Source organism: Serpula lacrymans (genome assembly GCF_000218685.1).
Source record: "Serpula lacrymans var. lacrymans S7.9 unplaced genomic scaffold SERLAscaffold_2, whole genome shotgun sequence".
In the NCBI taxonomy this organism is placed as follows: domain Eukaryota; kingdom Fungi; phylum Basidiomycota; class Agaricomycetes; order Boletales; family Serpulaceae; genus Serpula; species Serpula lacrymans.
Window position 1 is genome coordinate 1,830,947 of NW_006763291.1, and position 15,781 is coordinate 1,846,727.

The 15,781-nt window shown below is 42.7% G+C and overlaps 3 protein-coding genes across 3 annotated transcripts; 2 read left to right on the plus strand and 1 right to left on the minus strand.

Annotated features, from left to right (window-relative positions):
* Nucleotides 1-7,716: 7,716 nt before the first annotated feature.
* Nucleotides 7,717-10,205, minus strand: SERLADRAFT_433485 (uncharacterized protein; the record flags this gene model as incomplete). Its single annotated transcript, XM_007313685.1, has 7 exons — nt 7,717-8,568; nt 8,598-8,751; nt 8,808-8,925; nt 9,001-9,367; nt 9,427-10,023; nt 10,077-10,139; nt 10,191-10,205. The coding sequence occupies 7 exons, from the start codon at nt 10,203-10,205 to the stop codon at nt 7,717-7,719; spliced, it is 2,166 nt and encodes a 721-aa protein (XP_007313747.1).
* A 337-nt stretch (nt 10,206-10,542) lies between these two features.
* On the plus strand, nt 10,543-13,411 carry SERLADRAFT_433486 (uncharacterized protein; the record flags this gene model as incomplete). Its single annotated transcript, XM_007313686.1, has 7 exons — nt 10,543-10,720; nt 10,782-10,823; nt 11,109-11,452; nt 12,512-12,588; nt 12,644-12,851; nt 12,914-13,087; nt 13,148-13,411. The coding sequence occupies 7 exons, from the start codon at nt 10,543-10,545 to the stop codon at nt 13,409-13,411; spliced, it is 1,287 nt and encodes a 428-aa protein (XP_007313748.1).
* Nucleotides 13,412-14,294: 883 nt separating this feature from the next.
* SERLADRAFT_405483 (uncharacterized protein) lies at nt 14,295-15,377 on the plus strand (the record flags this gene model as incomplete). The annotated part of the gene is made up of 6 exons (XM_007313687.1): nt 14,295-14,537; nt 14,594-14,761; nt 14,807-14,901; nt 15,009-15,085; nt 15,112-15,226; nt 15,284-15,377. The coding sequence occupies 6 exons, from the start codon at nt 14,295-14,297 to the stop codon at nt 15,375-15,377; spliced, it is 792 nt and encodes a 263-aa protein (XP_007313749.1).
* Between the last annotated feature and the right edge of the window lie 404 nt (nt 15,378-15,781).

A 15,781-nucleotide genomic window follows, 5' to 3' on the forward strand; every position in this document is an offset into this window, starting at 1 on the left:
GTCAACTTGTTCTCTTGGTAAGGTTAAAAAAATGTAAAAAGGGGTCCCCGCTTGCTATCTGCGGATCTACCTCTTCCCTGCTGAGTATCGGATCTTAATCTCCGACTACCCACACTATGGTATTTGAAAGAGTGTATAAAAAGGTATTCATAATAAACCCTGGTCTGAACGGTTGTCAGGGGGTGGTCCGCTTGTTAAGCTGTCAACCCATTCTCCAGACTGGCGGAGGCAAGTGCCCGGCCTGGTCAGAGGAAAGAAAAAGTGAAATTTTGTATGTAAATTCTAATCAACAGTGGTTCCACACCGACTGCTGAGCTAAGTGCTCCCCTTAACGCTGGGGGCCGCGTATTGAAGGTATTGGTTCTTCTCCCAAACCACTACAAGGCCGTCGCTAGGAGCGCACCTATCTGCTATGTGGGATATTCCCAACCAATAACCAAATCTCCTTCACCCTAGAGTCCGGGTGCCCAGTGGGACTTTTTGCACAATCGTGCAAGAGAGTAGAAGAGCAAGTCCTAATGCAACAACCAAGAGTTAGTTACTCTGGCGCTGTCATGCACCAAAGTTGATTGGTAGCATGGACAAGTGTCAATAATGAAGTGAATATTCAAAAGACTCGCCTTTGCGCCACACAGGCACAGTGCCACGTGGAATAGTGATTAATATTGCCCTTTTTGAACTTGTGGCTGATCAGCACCACCTCTATTAGGCAATCCAGTCACGCTCACCTTTGCTTTTCCATCCGGTACTTTCCATGTTTCGGCATTTCGGCAAATTTTTGCGTCGCCACTGGCTACACATTGCATTGCGCCCTCGCTTTTGTCGTTTCCCTTACTCCCCTTCCTTTGCCCAGCCCCACCATGGGCCCCTTCCTCTCCTTTTTATTCTCACCTGACGGTCGTTTCTGGATCCCCATTCTAATCCACTTTTCCGTCACCTCCACCCTCCTCCTCCTCATCTTATTTGCACCCCCACCATTTCTGATGTCACCACTTCCTATCCACTTCCGTTGCCGATCCGTTGACTACCACATGCCACTGCTGATATCAGCAAAGCCCCGGCGGCCGGTCCAAATAGGGCAACAGGTCCATCTTCATGACGTCGATCTGCCATCATATACTATCAAAACATCGGTCGCTCGTCTTGCCTGGTTGGAGCGTGGGTGGGTAGTTTTTGAGCTGGAGAAGGTTCATCCCCTTGCGTCGCCCATGTTCATCGCTGTCCCATTCACTTGGGTACACTTATCTTTTGTCCATCGTCTTTGCTACAGCTACACCTACCACACGCTCCCTGGGACTCACTTGTTCCAAATTGGAACTAGTCCTCTCCCTCCCTTGTTTGATCAGGTGGTCCAACACAACCAGTCCATTGGTAAGGCCATGGAACTGTCGGATTTGGACTAGGTGGTGGACCGGTGGCTCCAGTTTCTTTTTCTTCAGCAGAACATTCATTTACAGTGCGATTATTTTTGATTTTCGAATCATTTTTATGGACACATATTTTTTTAGAATGCCTGACTGACAATAAAGGAACTGTGTTGATACTGATAGTGATAGTGTTTTGCCTTGCCCTTTTTTTACTGCATCTTCCCATGACATCATGATTTTCCTGCTCTCTTTTTGCTATTGGACTTTACTTTATGGCTGTACAAACCTGTGACATTACTCACAGCATTCATTGTTCTATCTCTTTCTTTTCCTTTTTTGACAATCTTATCCTGTACTACCTACGCAGGATTCGTCAGCATACATTCCTTCCTTCATGTTCTTTCTCATTCTTTTTGCACAGCTATACTGTGCATAGCCTACTTTTCTTTCACTATATAAACCCCTGTATTTTACCTTGTAAAAAGAACAAGAAATCCAATCCAGACTTCTTCTCTAATCTCAAGTTCACTACTCTCCTACTTGTGATTTAGTGTGGTCACAACACTTCCCACTGCTACCACTGTCAACTGCTGTCATCGTCACTTGTCACTTTTTGAAAGTGATTGTCATCCCCTTCGATTAGAGTCCTTCTGAGCACTACAGTTTGTGCGTCAGGAGCCTGCTATCACTGGGAACCTTGTCACTTTGTCATCCTCGTTGTTCTCAAACCTACCTTGTGCTACGATTAGCAAGGTAGTGCTCGTCCATACTCGCCACAAAGCCCCTATCTTTATATAAATTCAACTATCCATCCTCCTCAAAACCCACACTCATACACCTCTGGGTTTTACTTTGAAGGATCTTTATACGTACCACCCCACGAACAACCAGACCACTCCACTGTTCTAGGAGGCAAAGCCCATAAACAAGTTCCGTGGAATCTGGGAGGATTGTGTGTTTGTTTGTTTTTGTGTGTGGTTTTCTAACAACAGTTCTCATCATCGACACCGGCCTGGTCAGAGGAAAGAGAAAGTGAAGTTTTGTATCTAAATTTCTAATCAACAATAGTTCCACACTATTGCTGAGCTAAAGTACTCCCCTTAACACTGGGGGCCATGTATCAATGATTGTCTCTTCTCCCAGAGCACTACGAAGCCGTCGCTAGGAGCGCACCCTTCTGCTATACGGGATATTCCCAAAAATAACCCCTTAACCCTGGGGACCGGGTTTGCACAACGTGTGAGAGAGTAGTAAGAGCAAGTCCTAATGTAACAACCAAGAGTTTGTTACTCTGGCGCACAACTCAGACAAGCCAAAAGATAATGAAGAGGGAGTAGCTACCCTTTAGGTTTCAACAAGTTAGTTGTGAGGATACAACAGGAGGACTCACTGAGGAGTCTCCTTGATCTATTAGGGTATATATACTACTACAGGGTTGTTTGTACATGTGTACTGTACAGTTGATGGAGGCAGTGGCTGATGATGTCAAGGGGCACAGCCCGTGTGACCAGCTCCACTGCGTGAGAGAGTTGTATCTAAAAATAAGGAAAAGGCAGTGTAGCACAAGAAAGAGGAGTTTGAACAAAAGGGAAAGTGCCGCATGGCACAGTGTATGAAAACTACAGAAAAAGGTTAAAGAGGAGAATGAAAATTAAAGGTCCAAAAATTGTGTATTGTAACACTTGCTGAGGAGTCTCCTTGATCAATTGGGGTATATATACTACTACAGACTATTTGTACCTATGTACTATACAGTTGATGAAGGCAGTGGCTGATGATATCATAGGGTGCAGCCTGTGTAACCAGCTCCACTGCGTGAAAGACTTGTAGCTCAGAATAAAGAAAGGCAGCGCAGCACGAGAAAGTGGAATTTTAAACAAAAGGGGAAGTGCCACATGGCACAGTGTGTGAAAACTAGGAAGGAAAGTTGAAGTGGAGAATACAACTTAAAGGTCCAAAAATTGTGTATTGTAACAGTCAGTGCTGAATTCTAATGCTGCAAATATAAAGTTCATTGCCAAATAGCTTTTTTAGCAGCTGCAGTGGGGCCCACATGTTCAGCTTTTGTGCTTGAAAAAGCTACCCAACTCCATTTCCCTGATGACCAAACAATTGCAGCATTTAATAGTACAGTGAGTGTAGGACTGGCATTTGAGCCAATCAAAATACTTGCACATTCCAAGCCTGACTCCCTTGCAATATTCATTCAATAAGCTATGCGTTCTATCTGAGATACCTGTATAGATATTTATATGAATATATTATAATCATCATTCGGAAACTACATGCATAATTCAAGAATCTAGGTTGACACCATGGAATCAGGTTTCCCATCAGCAAAAACTCTTTTGCTATGTAGCGCTATATAGCCACCACATGTATATATGGATGCTTTCATAGCAACCATAGCCCTATCAGTGCAATTATAGCCTTTATAGCACAAGATTTAGCTAAAAAAAACAAAAAAAAATTCATAATTTGAATTTACCATAGTGTCTGATAAGCATTTACTACTAAATTTGTTGAGATAAAATTTTGTACAAACATCCAAAACATTACTGTGAGTCCAATTGAGCAGACAAGTATCTCTATTTTCCCCAAAGACTGAAATCAAATGACAAACATGTCTAATTGCAGAAAAGGGTATAATATCACCAGGCAGGTAGCCAGAAGCATTAGGCCCAGGTTTGGTGACAGAGTACATCATATGGTTGTCTTCAGCTGTTGGCCTTAGATGATTAAACCATTCAACATAAGCCAAATGATCTTTGGGCCAGTTAGAAGGTGCACTATGTGTGCCATATAAAGTTGTAGGTAACTTGAAGATCACTCTGAGACATCCAATTCTTGTGCCTGGTACAACTTTTAAACAGATAGTAGATAGAGCTTTATATTATAGAACTTACCTGTCAAACCTGTTGATTCACAGTCATTGGAGTTCATCACTATAATAGTATCTAACCTAGGATGCTGCACCAACACTTGAGGGTTTTGCCTTTACAGCATCCATTTGGTTATCAAACAAGTCCACATCATTGTGCCCTGGAATGGGGCTGCTGTAATTTTGAGTTAAGATAGATTTTGAGTACGTCCTCAAAGCCTGGGCAGGAGTGCTTCTCCATGATAGATATAAGTGATTGTTGGGATTTTCTTGGATTCTTTGCAATAATAATATAACAATCCTGAGACTTGGCACAAAGGAAAACATCTTCATTGTCTTTTTCCATGCTCATTTTAAGATAACACTCAAAAGCAAATATTTTTTCCCTACGCAGCAGCCAGGTGATCATTTGAGGAGCTTCATTCCTCTTATTGGAGGCCCTCCATCCATCTTTAGCAAAGTCTATATGAAATATTTCAAACATCTCCATATTGTAGTTGTCAGTGTTACAATTGACGTACCAGTACCTACTCACACTTCACTTTTTGTACTTTTCACTTTTACTTTTTCCAAGTCACATGACCAGTCATTGTCAGGCAACAAATACGAAGCTATATAACAAAGCCCAATGTCTGGTCAAGTCCTTCCTTGAAGGCGGTGAATCAGAGTATGAGAATGAAGAGTATCGGTATGAGCGCAAATCCAAACTAATATTGAACTAAAGAACAATACATCGAGTATGTACCTCTTTATATAGTGAACGGCGATGATCAGACCGAGAAAGGAAAGAACTGAGAAAGTGGTCTGACCAGCTAGCTAACCAATAAGAAAAAAAGGAGAAGGTGGTCCGATCTATCTTATTTACTAATCGTATGAGAAAATGTATTGGTAAGGGATGTGCGATTGGTTGTATCAGTAAGCCCATGATGAGGCGCTGACTCACAACCTTCTTCGCTTATCAATATTCCTCCAAAGTATTCCCAGACATAGCACTGGATCGTGGCTATGTCATCTGGATATCTTCTCGAGGGTCGACAACAAGTCTACCTCGTTGTAGGTACGATAGAACGTGAGTGTGAAGAGAGAATAAGAAGAAAAATGATAAAAGTAACAAGACACCTGCTGTAATCTCTAGTCCAAGGGCAAGAGGAGTGACGGGGATCGAGTCGGCTAACCACGACATGACGGGAATGCGATAAGAAAAATCGATTCCTCACAGTCATGTGACCATTTACCTTACTTTTCATTTCCGGACCTTTCCTTTAAATTTCATTCTCCGCTTTAACCTTGTACTGTAGTTTTCACACTGTGCCATGTGGTACTTCCCCTTTTATTTCATACTCCACCTTTCTCGCGCGGCACTGCCCTATTCTTATTTTAGCTACAAGTATCCCACGCAGTGGAGCTGATTACACGGGCTAGGCCCCATGACATCAGCAGCCACTGCCCCTAGCAACTGTACAGTACATATGTACAAACAAACCTGCATTAGTATATAAACCCCAATAAATCTTGTGTGAGGCAACATTAAACTATAACAAAAACCAAACCTGTCTCCTACTGCACTTGCAGGGAGTAAGAGGTTCAATGAGCTTGAGGTCAACAGATGCTAGTAAATATAGCAAGTAGAGGATTTGGGAGTAAACTCAAGGATTTCGGTTGAGGAGTAAAGCGGGTAAATCAAGTAATAGAAAACTAAAGAACTATACATGAGATGTGCAGGGCTTTAATAGCTAACTGTCCATCCCTCAGACCGAAAGGGGAATAAACAAAAAGTGGTCTGAGGAATAAATCGACCAATAAGAAAAAGGAATAACTATTGTACGACTTTGAATGATTAATCAGCAGGTGAGAGAGTTGTACTAATAATAGGTGTTTGTCACGCGTGTTCAGGAACTGTATCCTCATGATGAGGTACGATCCTGATCAAAGCGTTTATTAGTATATCCAGGCCTTGATGGGGCTTGGAGCTGGTTGGCGAGATGCCTACTATCAGCCCTTACCCATTGTGCTGGCTAGCTGGGAGTGATACCCAGTCTCTGATCTGTGATATAAAGTGGTAACAATGATTGAGAAAGCCTGTGAGGGCTATGAGAAGTAGAATAGCAAATGATACCTCTAGCCCTAAAGCCAGAGGTGTAACAGGGAAAGCGTTCAAAAACCAAGACATAGAGAAAATAATAAATGGTCCTTACATCTTGGGGAAGGACTCGCTGCTGTTGTCTAGCACAACAAACCCGTTGAAACCTAAGGGGTGATCCCTTTCTCTCTTCTCTTTTGCTTGTCCAAGTTATGCGCCAGAGTAAGAAACTCTTGGTCGTTACAGTCAGTGGTGCCAAACCATGTGATAAACTCCTGGTACTGTAAGAGGGAATGAAATTTAGGTATGTTGAAATGGTCCCTGACTCCAAGACAGGTAAGGATATCTTTGTGTTGGTGAAAAATATTGAGAGATCGGGCAAGGTAGCCCAAGGTGGTATCACCATGCGTTGGGTATTGGGCTATCTGAACAAAGTCTAAAAGTGATCAATAGGTGATGATAGCATGACGTGGAAGTTTGCCAATAAGGCATCCCAATAGTATCTTTGCCATATCTTTCCGTTCCTTCCCCCTTATTTGACCAAGAGCCGAAAAGCCATTCTTGAAATAATGAACACCAAAGCAGGGAGGAAGTGCTCTGATGCGTGCATCAAGTTTCTTAGGATCTAGTAGTTTCTGGCACCAATGCTCCATGTGCTTGAAAATGCCCTGGTATAACTGGTGGAGGACATCAGGAGTGATTGCAATATGAATGTTACATTGAGGAAAACCGGTCCAAAAAGGCTTGTAGATGGATCCAGATACTAGTTACTCCTTGCACCTCTCTTGAAACTGATGGAATGAATGTGTGTGTATCTTCCTTAGCCTTATTGATTACTGACTCTGTCCATTGATCAGTACGTGGCTCTCTTGCAGTAGAGGCTGAAAGCTCTTCTGGAGGTTGTTTGCATTTGGGGCAGGTACCATATCTTGAGCATGTCACCAGACACTGCTCTGGATAATTGGCCACATAGCAGGCTAGCACAGGGTATACTTTTCTCACTGCTCCATCTCCTCCTACCACCTCTATTCTATCCCTCCCAGCTTTTTTTAATGGGTCCAAAATAATCTTCATTGACTCATGAAATAGTCTCTGCACTCTGGATGACTTTTCTCTCGAAGTGAGTTGCATGCCTATGATTTTGCTTACAGACAAGTAGCCAATTAAGATACAGGCATGCTGGCTTGGCCTCCATTGTATTGCATGTGGAATATTGCCCAAAGTTAGATACACAGGATAGGCAGATTTGGAATCTGAGAACTGCGTCAATTGTGTTTTGTCTGTAGCAATTATGACTGGTGAAAGAGCTGCTCCCTTAGGTAGATGTGCCTGCACACATAAGAGTCAACATTCAAATAAAACTAATATCCAGCGTAGGTAATACTGACCTAGATTGCATGCCACCACTTTCCAGTCCACATTTCATTGTAATATCTATTCTCTTTCTGTGCATTACTGAATATCTTCTTAGGTTTGTAGACAATGTGTTTTGCATGGGCTGGGTTGCCAAGGAGGCTACAAATGGCAGAAATGACATCACGGTAATGAATTAGATGCTTGTCATCAGGGGCATCTGGGAATGCAATGGTTTTTGACGTCCAATCAGCTCTGGATGGAATACCAGAGTCAACTATCTTGTGTAGCCCTCTAATGTTGTGACAGGACCCAGTCTCTCTTTGACCTGAAATAATGGCTTCTTTAAGGAGATCCAGGAAGTGAATAGAATAAAAACATACCCCTGGAATAGCTAACAAACGGTCAAATGATTTGTGACCTATTCCATCCTGGATTGCCCAACAGGCGACTCGCCAGTCTGTTTCTGATGCAAATGGAAAGAACCTAGTATCCTGTGGTCCAGAGGCAACTGGGAAATTATTATCCATATCCACATCCCCATAGTTGTCTACAGCCCTTCTTGCCCCTTCAAACCCTTTTCCCCATCCCCCATGCAAGGTATGGTCCATACATATTATCTGACCTGCTGTAGGGGGGAGAATTTCTACATGCTCATCATCATTATCATTCAGGAAAATGGCATTTGGATGATTAGAAGGACCCGCTGCCTCCCCCGGCTCCAGATCCTCCTGTTCAGGTTGCTTGAGTGGGATGAATGCAAATAGATCTTCTTCAATATCTTCCACAGCATCTCCCATGGATTCCTTCTGGAATGGATGTGGAGGGCCATAGGGGGTATCTAAATTTTCTTCCACCAGCAATCCTTGCCTCTCCAAGTTGCCATCCTGCTGGGTTAGGATCTCTCTCAATTTACCCTTGTGGTATCAAGCACAGCTTCTTGCAGAGCCAAGGTGCATATTGAGGGCACGGGTGCTGGAAAAAGATCTGCCACATGATGCTGGGCATGGATGAGGAGTATTACGGTTGACAAGCATTTTGTTAGGTTAGAGAATGAGGAACAATGGATGCTACAGAGAACCCAATTTTACAGACGTCCAACAAGGTCACATTACAAATACATGACTATTTAGTATGAGGGCGCTTAGAATCTGCAATATCAGAAGCAAGGAACGGAGACAAGGCATTATGATGGCGTTTAAGAGATTGGAGAGTAACAGCTTGCAGACGATTAGATGCCTTGACTGCCTGAAGAGAGGATGTGGAGGAAGTGATCAGATTCAAATACCTTGCCATACTTCCACTGGTCCCTTTTGCACCTGAGACGTAGCTCGACACCAAAGGGGCCTGGAATGCAAATTGCTCATCATCGGACCTCCAAAGATCCAGATGATGGACAAACCCTGACGCTCTGCTAAAAGGCCTCCTCAGATCCTTCCACCTTTCATTGCGTTGACTTTCCTCTAGAGCTTCCCCGAGGATATCAAGAACATTGTCATGGGAGGCATGCGACAGTACAAAGAATGGTGGCGGACCTGCCTCTACAAATCTCTTTAAGAGGAACAATGTGGACCCAAACAGAACCTTGCAGAGGCGCTTGAAGTAAGGGATCATAAAGGCGGAGTATTCAGATACATTGTTTTCAAGAAACAGGCTGAGACCATTGACTCTGCCAAAGGTCTGATACTTGTGGGAAGCAAAGAAGTACCTAGAGTGTAGATACATCAATCTTGTGCAACCCTAACAAATGACAATCTTCCCATAAGCTGTTCGTGTACCTTGTCAAAAGAGGCTTTATTTTCCTCTTGGTCCTTGAGCTCGCCAAGACTGTCAGCATTTCTCATACTTGCAGGAGGGAGCTTAGGGGGATAAGACGTGTCACTGGAGGATATGAGTACAAGATCTGGGCGGCGCCTTCCACCAGCATCACCGACTGCTTGGACAGCATACACAGAAGTCCACCATCTGGACCTCTTGAAGGTGCCGGAATCCACAAGCTGATCAACTTTGTGAACCAGATAATTGAGAAAATCTGCGACCTCTCCTTCTGAGCCAGGGCTCCATGGTTTAGTCAAATCCGGGCAGGAACTTGCAGCAGTCCATTTCCCTAAATCAGATGAGTAAAGCCCTTCCTGTTGAAGGCATTCAAAGGCAGTGAACAAGGGGTTTTCTTGAGGGAGAGCACCCGGCGTAGATGGGAAGAGTTCAGATAGGGGAAATAGGATGTGGAGCATGTCTTCAAGGGCGCAGTAATTCTTCAAGGGAGCTGCCTCTGCCTTGATAAGGGGGTCCATAAAGGTGTGATAATATTGCTTAGGTCCTTTAAATAGGAAAGCGTTGAACTGGAACAGGGATAAGTGAGAGAGACATCAAGAAAATAATGGGATGGACGTACTTTGGGTTTGGTCGGTGGGGTACCATGGCGTCGGATGGGAAAACCTTCCAAAGAATATGGGTGCTATTGGAGTATAAAGTGAAAAACTAAGGTGCAAACCAACAATGTACTTACATTGAGCGTGGCCATGGCAAGATTCCTAGGAGAAATGTTAATGATGGGTGAGCAACACAATTTTGAGCAGCAAGCTGGCCCTGATGGAGGCCCGTGGAAGCCATACTTCCTTAAGCTGGAACCTGCAGGCATACTAGGTGAGTAAGGCAAGATAAAATAGCGGTGAGTCCAAAAGCAGGAAGTGCTCACCTTGCTGAGCACTTCCTGCTTTTAGAGGGGACATGTGATCACACTCAGATGTTTGCACACCTTCCTAAAGAGGATGCTGCCCGGACGCTCGGACACCTTCCACTTATGGTCAGACCAAGAATGGCAGGTGCTCAAACGCCCGCTCAACTGGTTATCCCAAAAAATGCTGTCCATATCGGAATGTGAGCTGCTGGCACATGCACTGAGCATGTATGGGAATGACCTCATGCATCTGGTGGAAATACTCAATGGTATCCAAGACTTACCCGAAGGCCTGGTCGACTTTCAGAGCAACTTATCAACATTTTTATTGTACGCATCAATTTTGTCTGCATTGCCAGGTAAGCTTTCAAGTTTGATTTCTGATCTGGCTATCCTCAGCTGAAACTATATATTTGTCAGTTCTATCTGAATCCGAGTTATTGTTAGGTGAACCCTCACTAGGTATGTTTACATTTTTTTTTCCGGTTCCTCTTTGGAGAGCCAACGGCACCATCCAATACTACAACTAATTTAATAAACTACCTAAAGAGCAATCAGCACTACCAAACATGCTTCCCTGGTTGGACGAGTCTCACCCCTCTACTGGCACTGATACACTTCAAGATTCTGGTTCTGAATCAATCAACCTACCCAATACCAGCATTCCGAAAAAAACCATTATGGCTTCCAAACAAAGCAATCGAGGGAAATCCAGAGCAACAAGACGACGAACTCAATGACCTCAAGACCTGGCACCAGCTTCTGAGCCCCGTCGCCCTTGTCCTAGGGGTGGTATTACTTTTGCACTGCAGCGTCAGGGTGGCGAAGGTACATGGCAACAACGAAGTAGTCCCTGGATCAACACAAGCGAGAATGTCAATGCCATCATTGCCACTCTTTCATCCGCTCATTGGGGCTCTAATGCGCACAACCCAGAAGCTTGGCTCCTGAATGTCAAGTCTGCAATCCAGGAGGGAGCATATCTCGACAAATCACTTATGTCAGTTGTTGCTCGTTGCAAGGGACTTAGTGGCAAGGATATAGCTTCTTCTGATGGTCAACCTTATGTGGCTTGTCACAAAATGTCAAAGGTAAGTACACCAGTCTTTCTCTCATATTCAATATTTTTCGCTCATATCTCAAATTGTAGTATCAAAATATGAACAGGTCTCTCTCTCAATGGAATATACAATCAAGAAATTGCCCATCTGTCCAACAAACCCAGCAAAAGGACGTTCCAAGACTGGCATTCCACTGAAAGCCAGTTTGCAGCCCTTGCTGGTGGAGGCTCCATATATTTATTAGTACTTATTGCCGGTCTGGGTCTTTGTGTTTCAGTTGCTGCCATGGAGGGCACTTCACCATGGGACCTTGCAAATTTGCTAAGAATGCCAAAGAAAGGTAAGAATTGAAGATAGTCGCCTCTTGTATACCTCTTACAAGCTTTAAAAAGGAACTGTTGAGGGAATTTAATTATCGACCACATCATTCCTACTATCAGTCGCATGCGCCTCTCTTTGCCCATTAGCATGGCATCAATGTTCTCCCCGGCTATACTTTCAGAGCATCAGCTAGCCAATGAATTTGATTGCACAAATATCAGCTCGTCAGACCGTTTTTTTGATTCTGTTATCTTCAAGTGCGTGCTATAGTTTTTAGCTTTATTGAAGTATAATAGGATATCCTTGCTAATAACAATATACCTAGTAACTTTGTCTTACTTGATCATGACTGCGTCGCCTGGCAGTCTTGCTACACTTCCACTATTTGCACTGGTAATCCAGCTATCCCTCTGCACCAACTGGGTTACAACATGCTTACACCACTGGAACACTCATTTCTGAGTAGGTGGTACAGTCCCCCAACTGAAGTCAATGAGGAAGAGGACTGTCCTCTTCCCAACTCCTATCCATCTCGCTTTCTCAGTGAGAAAAACACCACCACCATCCCTACGTCGTATAATCATTCTTTGGCTGCAAGCAAAGTCTTTCAGGCAGAACATGATTGCAATGCCAATGTCCTGTGGACTGAGAAGGCAAGGGAGTGAGCAGTGAGGGGCCATGTAGCAACAGACACTAATGACTTGCGAACACAGGTATGTGGCTACATATTGGGAGCCTTATCCGATCATTTACCTGAGTTATTGCTAGCTTCAGTCTCTGTATCAAGACAGTGTAAAGGCTACATGTGAGACGTACCTGAGGATCCCAGCAAGCATTATTTTGGGGTAAGTTCATTGTACACTCAAGCTTTCTATGCCTTATCAAACTTCTTGATATCAGCCAATCACTCAATATTCGCAACTCAGACGGCTCCCTCATAGTCTTTGTTTGCACATCCCTCCCTGACTATATCCGCTCATCACTACAGCCAAAGCTCCTGGCTGCATTTGAGAATAATGAGCTGCTTACTGAGAAGCCTGGTCAACATGATGAGAATGACATGTTTGAGGCGCTATACTTTTCCTGGTACAACCGTCACTGCACAAGAGTAAGTACTAATACAGCCATGTTATTCCTTTCCAGCTGCCCACTAACTTCCTTGAAAACCAGGGAGATGACGCTCCAACTGAGATTTTGCCTCTCATATTGGAGAGGGAAGATGGACATTGTACCAACTATTCCCAGATAATCCCTTACCTGTCCAAGGAAATCAAAGATTACGGCACTATTTACAAGATTATCAAAGTTGTCTTTGCAGACCTATTCCATTGGATCAATGATGTGGTAAGCTTATTTATAGTACATTATTGTGGTATCTAATCTAAAAATCACTCTATCCACAAGATTGAGCTCCAGCTGCCTGAGGAGTATGAGTTATTGGCTGAAGTTGTGTCAATTTTGCCTGGCAACAATTCGTCTCCAATATTCCCCTTCCTTTCACTGGAGATTAACCTCAATGTCTCTACCAAAGGTCACCAAGATAGCAAAGACAAGGACTTCTGTCTTGTCCTTCCTATTGGTAATTTCCAAGGTGAAGCCCTTGTTATGGTTGAAACAGGTCTGGTCTTGGAATTAAGGCAAGGTGACTTCGCCATCTTCAGATCTTGAGACATTACGCACTTCAATCTGCAATACCAAGGCAAGAGAGCATCTTTTGTTTTCCATACTGACAAAGAGTTCTCTTCATGGGCAAAGAATAGAAATGGATGGGCAGACAATGTAGTTTGAATAGTTTAGCTTTTTGCACGTCTTTTCTTTGTGAAGTTAGTATACTTTCAGATGCTCCCACACCAAAATTTGACGTGTGGTAATTTAATCCTCCCCACGTATTGCAGGTCCATCATCCTCCTTATACTACTCATGGATAAAAAATCTGCTTCTAGTAAAACCAAATCTCAGAAGGGTAAGATTACCAAAGATGCTGGGGAGTATGAGAGGCTTAAGGAAGTTGGGAAAGCTCAAACTAGGGCTGCCAGCAAAGCAGCTCAAAAGACATTTCTGGAGAGACAATGTCAAGGTATTTGTTTTTTTAAATCTCCCATAAAATCTTATATTCTACTGATGCTATTTAGAAATCCTGAAATGTACTGCTGATACTCTTGAGGAAGAGGATGAGGGGGAGGATGCCCCACTGCCACCCTCCCAGAAGTGTAGGCGTAGGAGGGAGGTAGTAGATGACCAGGATAAAAAGCATGATAATAACATGGTCTAGACTCCACCTTTAACTCAACCTAGATCCTGGAGGCCTATAGATAATGAAGATAAAGACAGGAGTGGGGATGTCAATACAGATACAGAAGAGTTTAGGAACACTGTTAGAGGGGATAGTGAACAAGAAGATATGATCCCTTTATCTTGTATATCAAAGTTGTCTTTTAATATTGGTGAAAGCACTAGCACACCATCTTGTTTGCCATCTGCAGCTCTTTCTATTCAACCTTCCAGTTGCACATAAAGCACAGCAATAGCTAGTGTATCTTCATCTTCTGCTATGACTAGGAAGCTCAAACCTACACTAGCTCTTTTCCCTCCTTCTTTGGCACAGCTAGCTATAGAAGCCCATACTCAAATGTGTCTTCATATCTCAACAAATGAAGGATTCCCCGCTTCTAATATACACTCTGATATCTCATGGCAAATAATCACTGAAAGCTCCAAGATTAGCAACAGCTTTGAATCCAAATTAAGGGAGGTTGAAGAAAATGAAGTGTTGAAAATCTTCATGATGGATTATGTGAGTGTATTCTTTCATTGCTGTGATTTGGTTTTAACTCTTGCTTGAATTTTGAGGTATGGTTTGCTGGGCCCCAAATATGGGAAGAGGTTGTAGCCAAAGCCAGACTCATGATCAATGGTGCATATGGTATCCCAGGGGATATGTCTCCTGAAGAAATCAAACTTGCTGTTCAGTGGTTGATTGATACATGTGCATTTACTGATGGGGACCTTGATATAAAAGTGAGAACTATTTTTTTATATTGTATTACAATTTATGGGTATCAGGGAAGAACCTATAACAAGCAAAAACCATTCTCAAACCCTGTTTTCAAGGATCTCATAAGGAACCAATGGTTTGGAAGAAAAGGTGAAGGAATTAGGTACGCACATATTTTCAAAAGTATTCCTTTGCCTCTACTTGCACTGGTTGCCTCTGCGGTATGACTTCTTCTTCCTACTCTTGAATATTTACTTACTTATCCACTAGGTTAAGTGTGCTCTTAGAGCCTATAATAGTGGTGGTAAGAGCATACAAGGTTTTTCAGAGAATATGTTCAAAATTAGGTGAGTTCTAATCACGTTTATAATAGTTCTGCCTAATCTTATTAGTAGATGGGGATTCTACTTTGAGAAGCTCTCTACACTCCAGAAGCATTGCCCTAGTTGGATGACTCAAATGAGGAATAATCTTTACGAAAGCATTTTGTAAGTGGTATATATCTACTGCCTATCCTTTAGCTAATGTGAAATATATATATACAGACAATCAGCCAATCTTCAATATCTTAATCAAAAACCTCAAGAAGACAATTATAGGATTGACTTTGATGCTTTAGAGGAAACTATGGTAGCATAAGTACTCAGTTAGTAGTAAAGTCTATTCATAGTCTAGATTGTTTGATTATTTTAATGATGTTGTGCATTTTTGATATTGCTTTTGATATTACGCATTTCTTGCATTACCCTTGAAGTTATAATGGCAATAAATGTCCAAATAATTGATCCAATCTATAGGTACATATGAAACAAGGTGAAAGCTATAAGACTTGTATTACAGCTATTTTTTTTATAAAGACTATAAAACCTAGGCAAAAGCTATAATTAGTTGGCTTGACTCTCAAAGTAAAAAAAGATCCCCAGTATCTATAACAGCTATAATTGGCTGGCTTGACTCTACAAGTAAAAAAAGATCCTCAACATCTATAAAAGGCTATAATAGCTTTTAGTCATCTATAAGAGCCTATATGTGACTCTATAAAT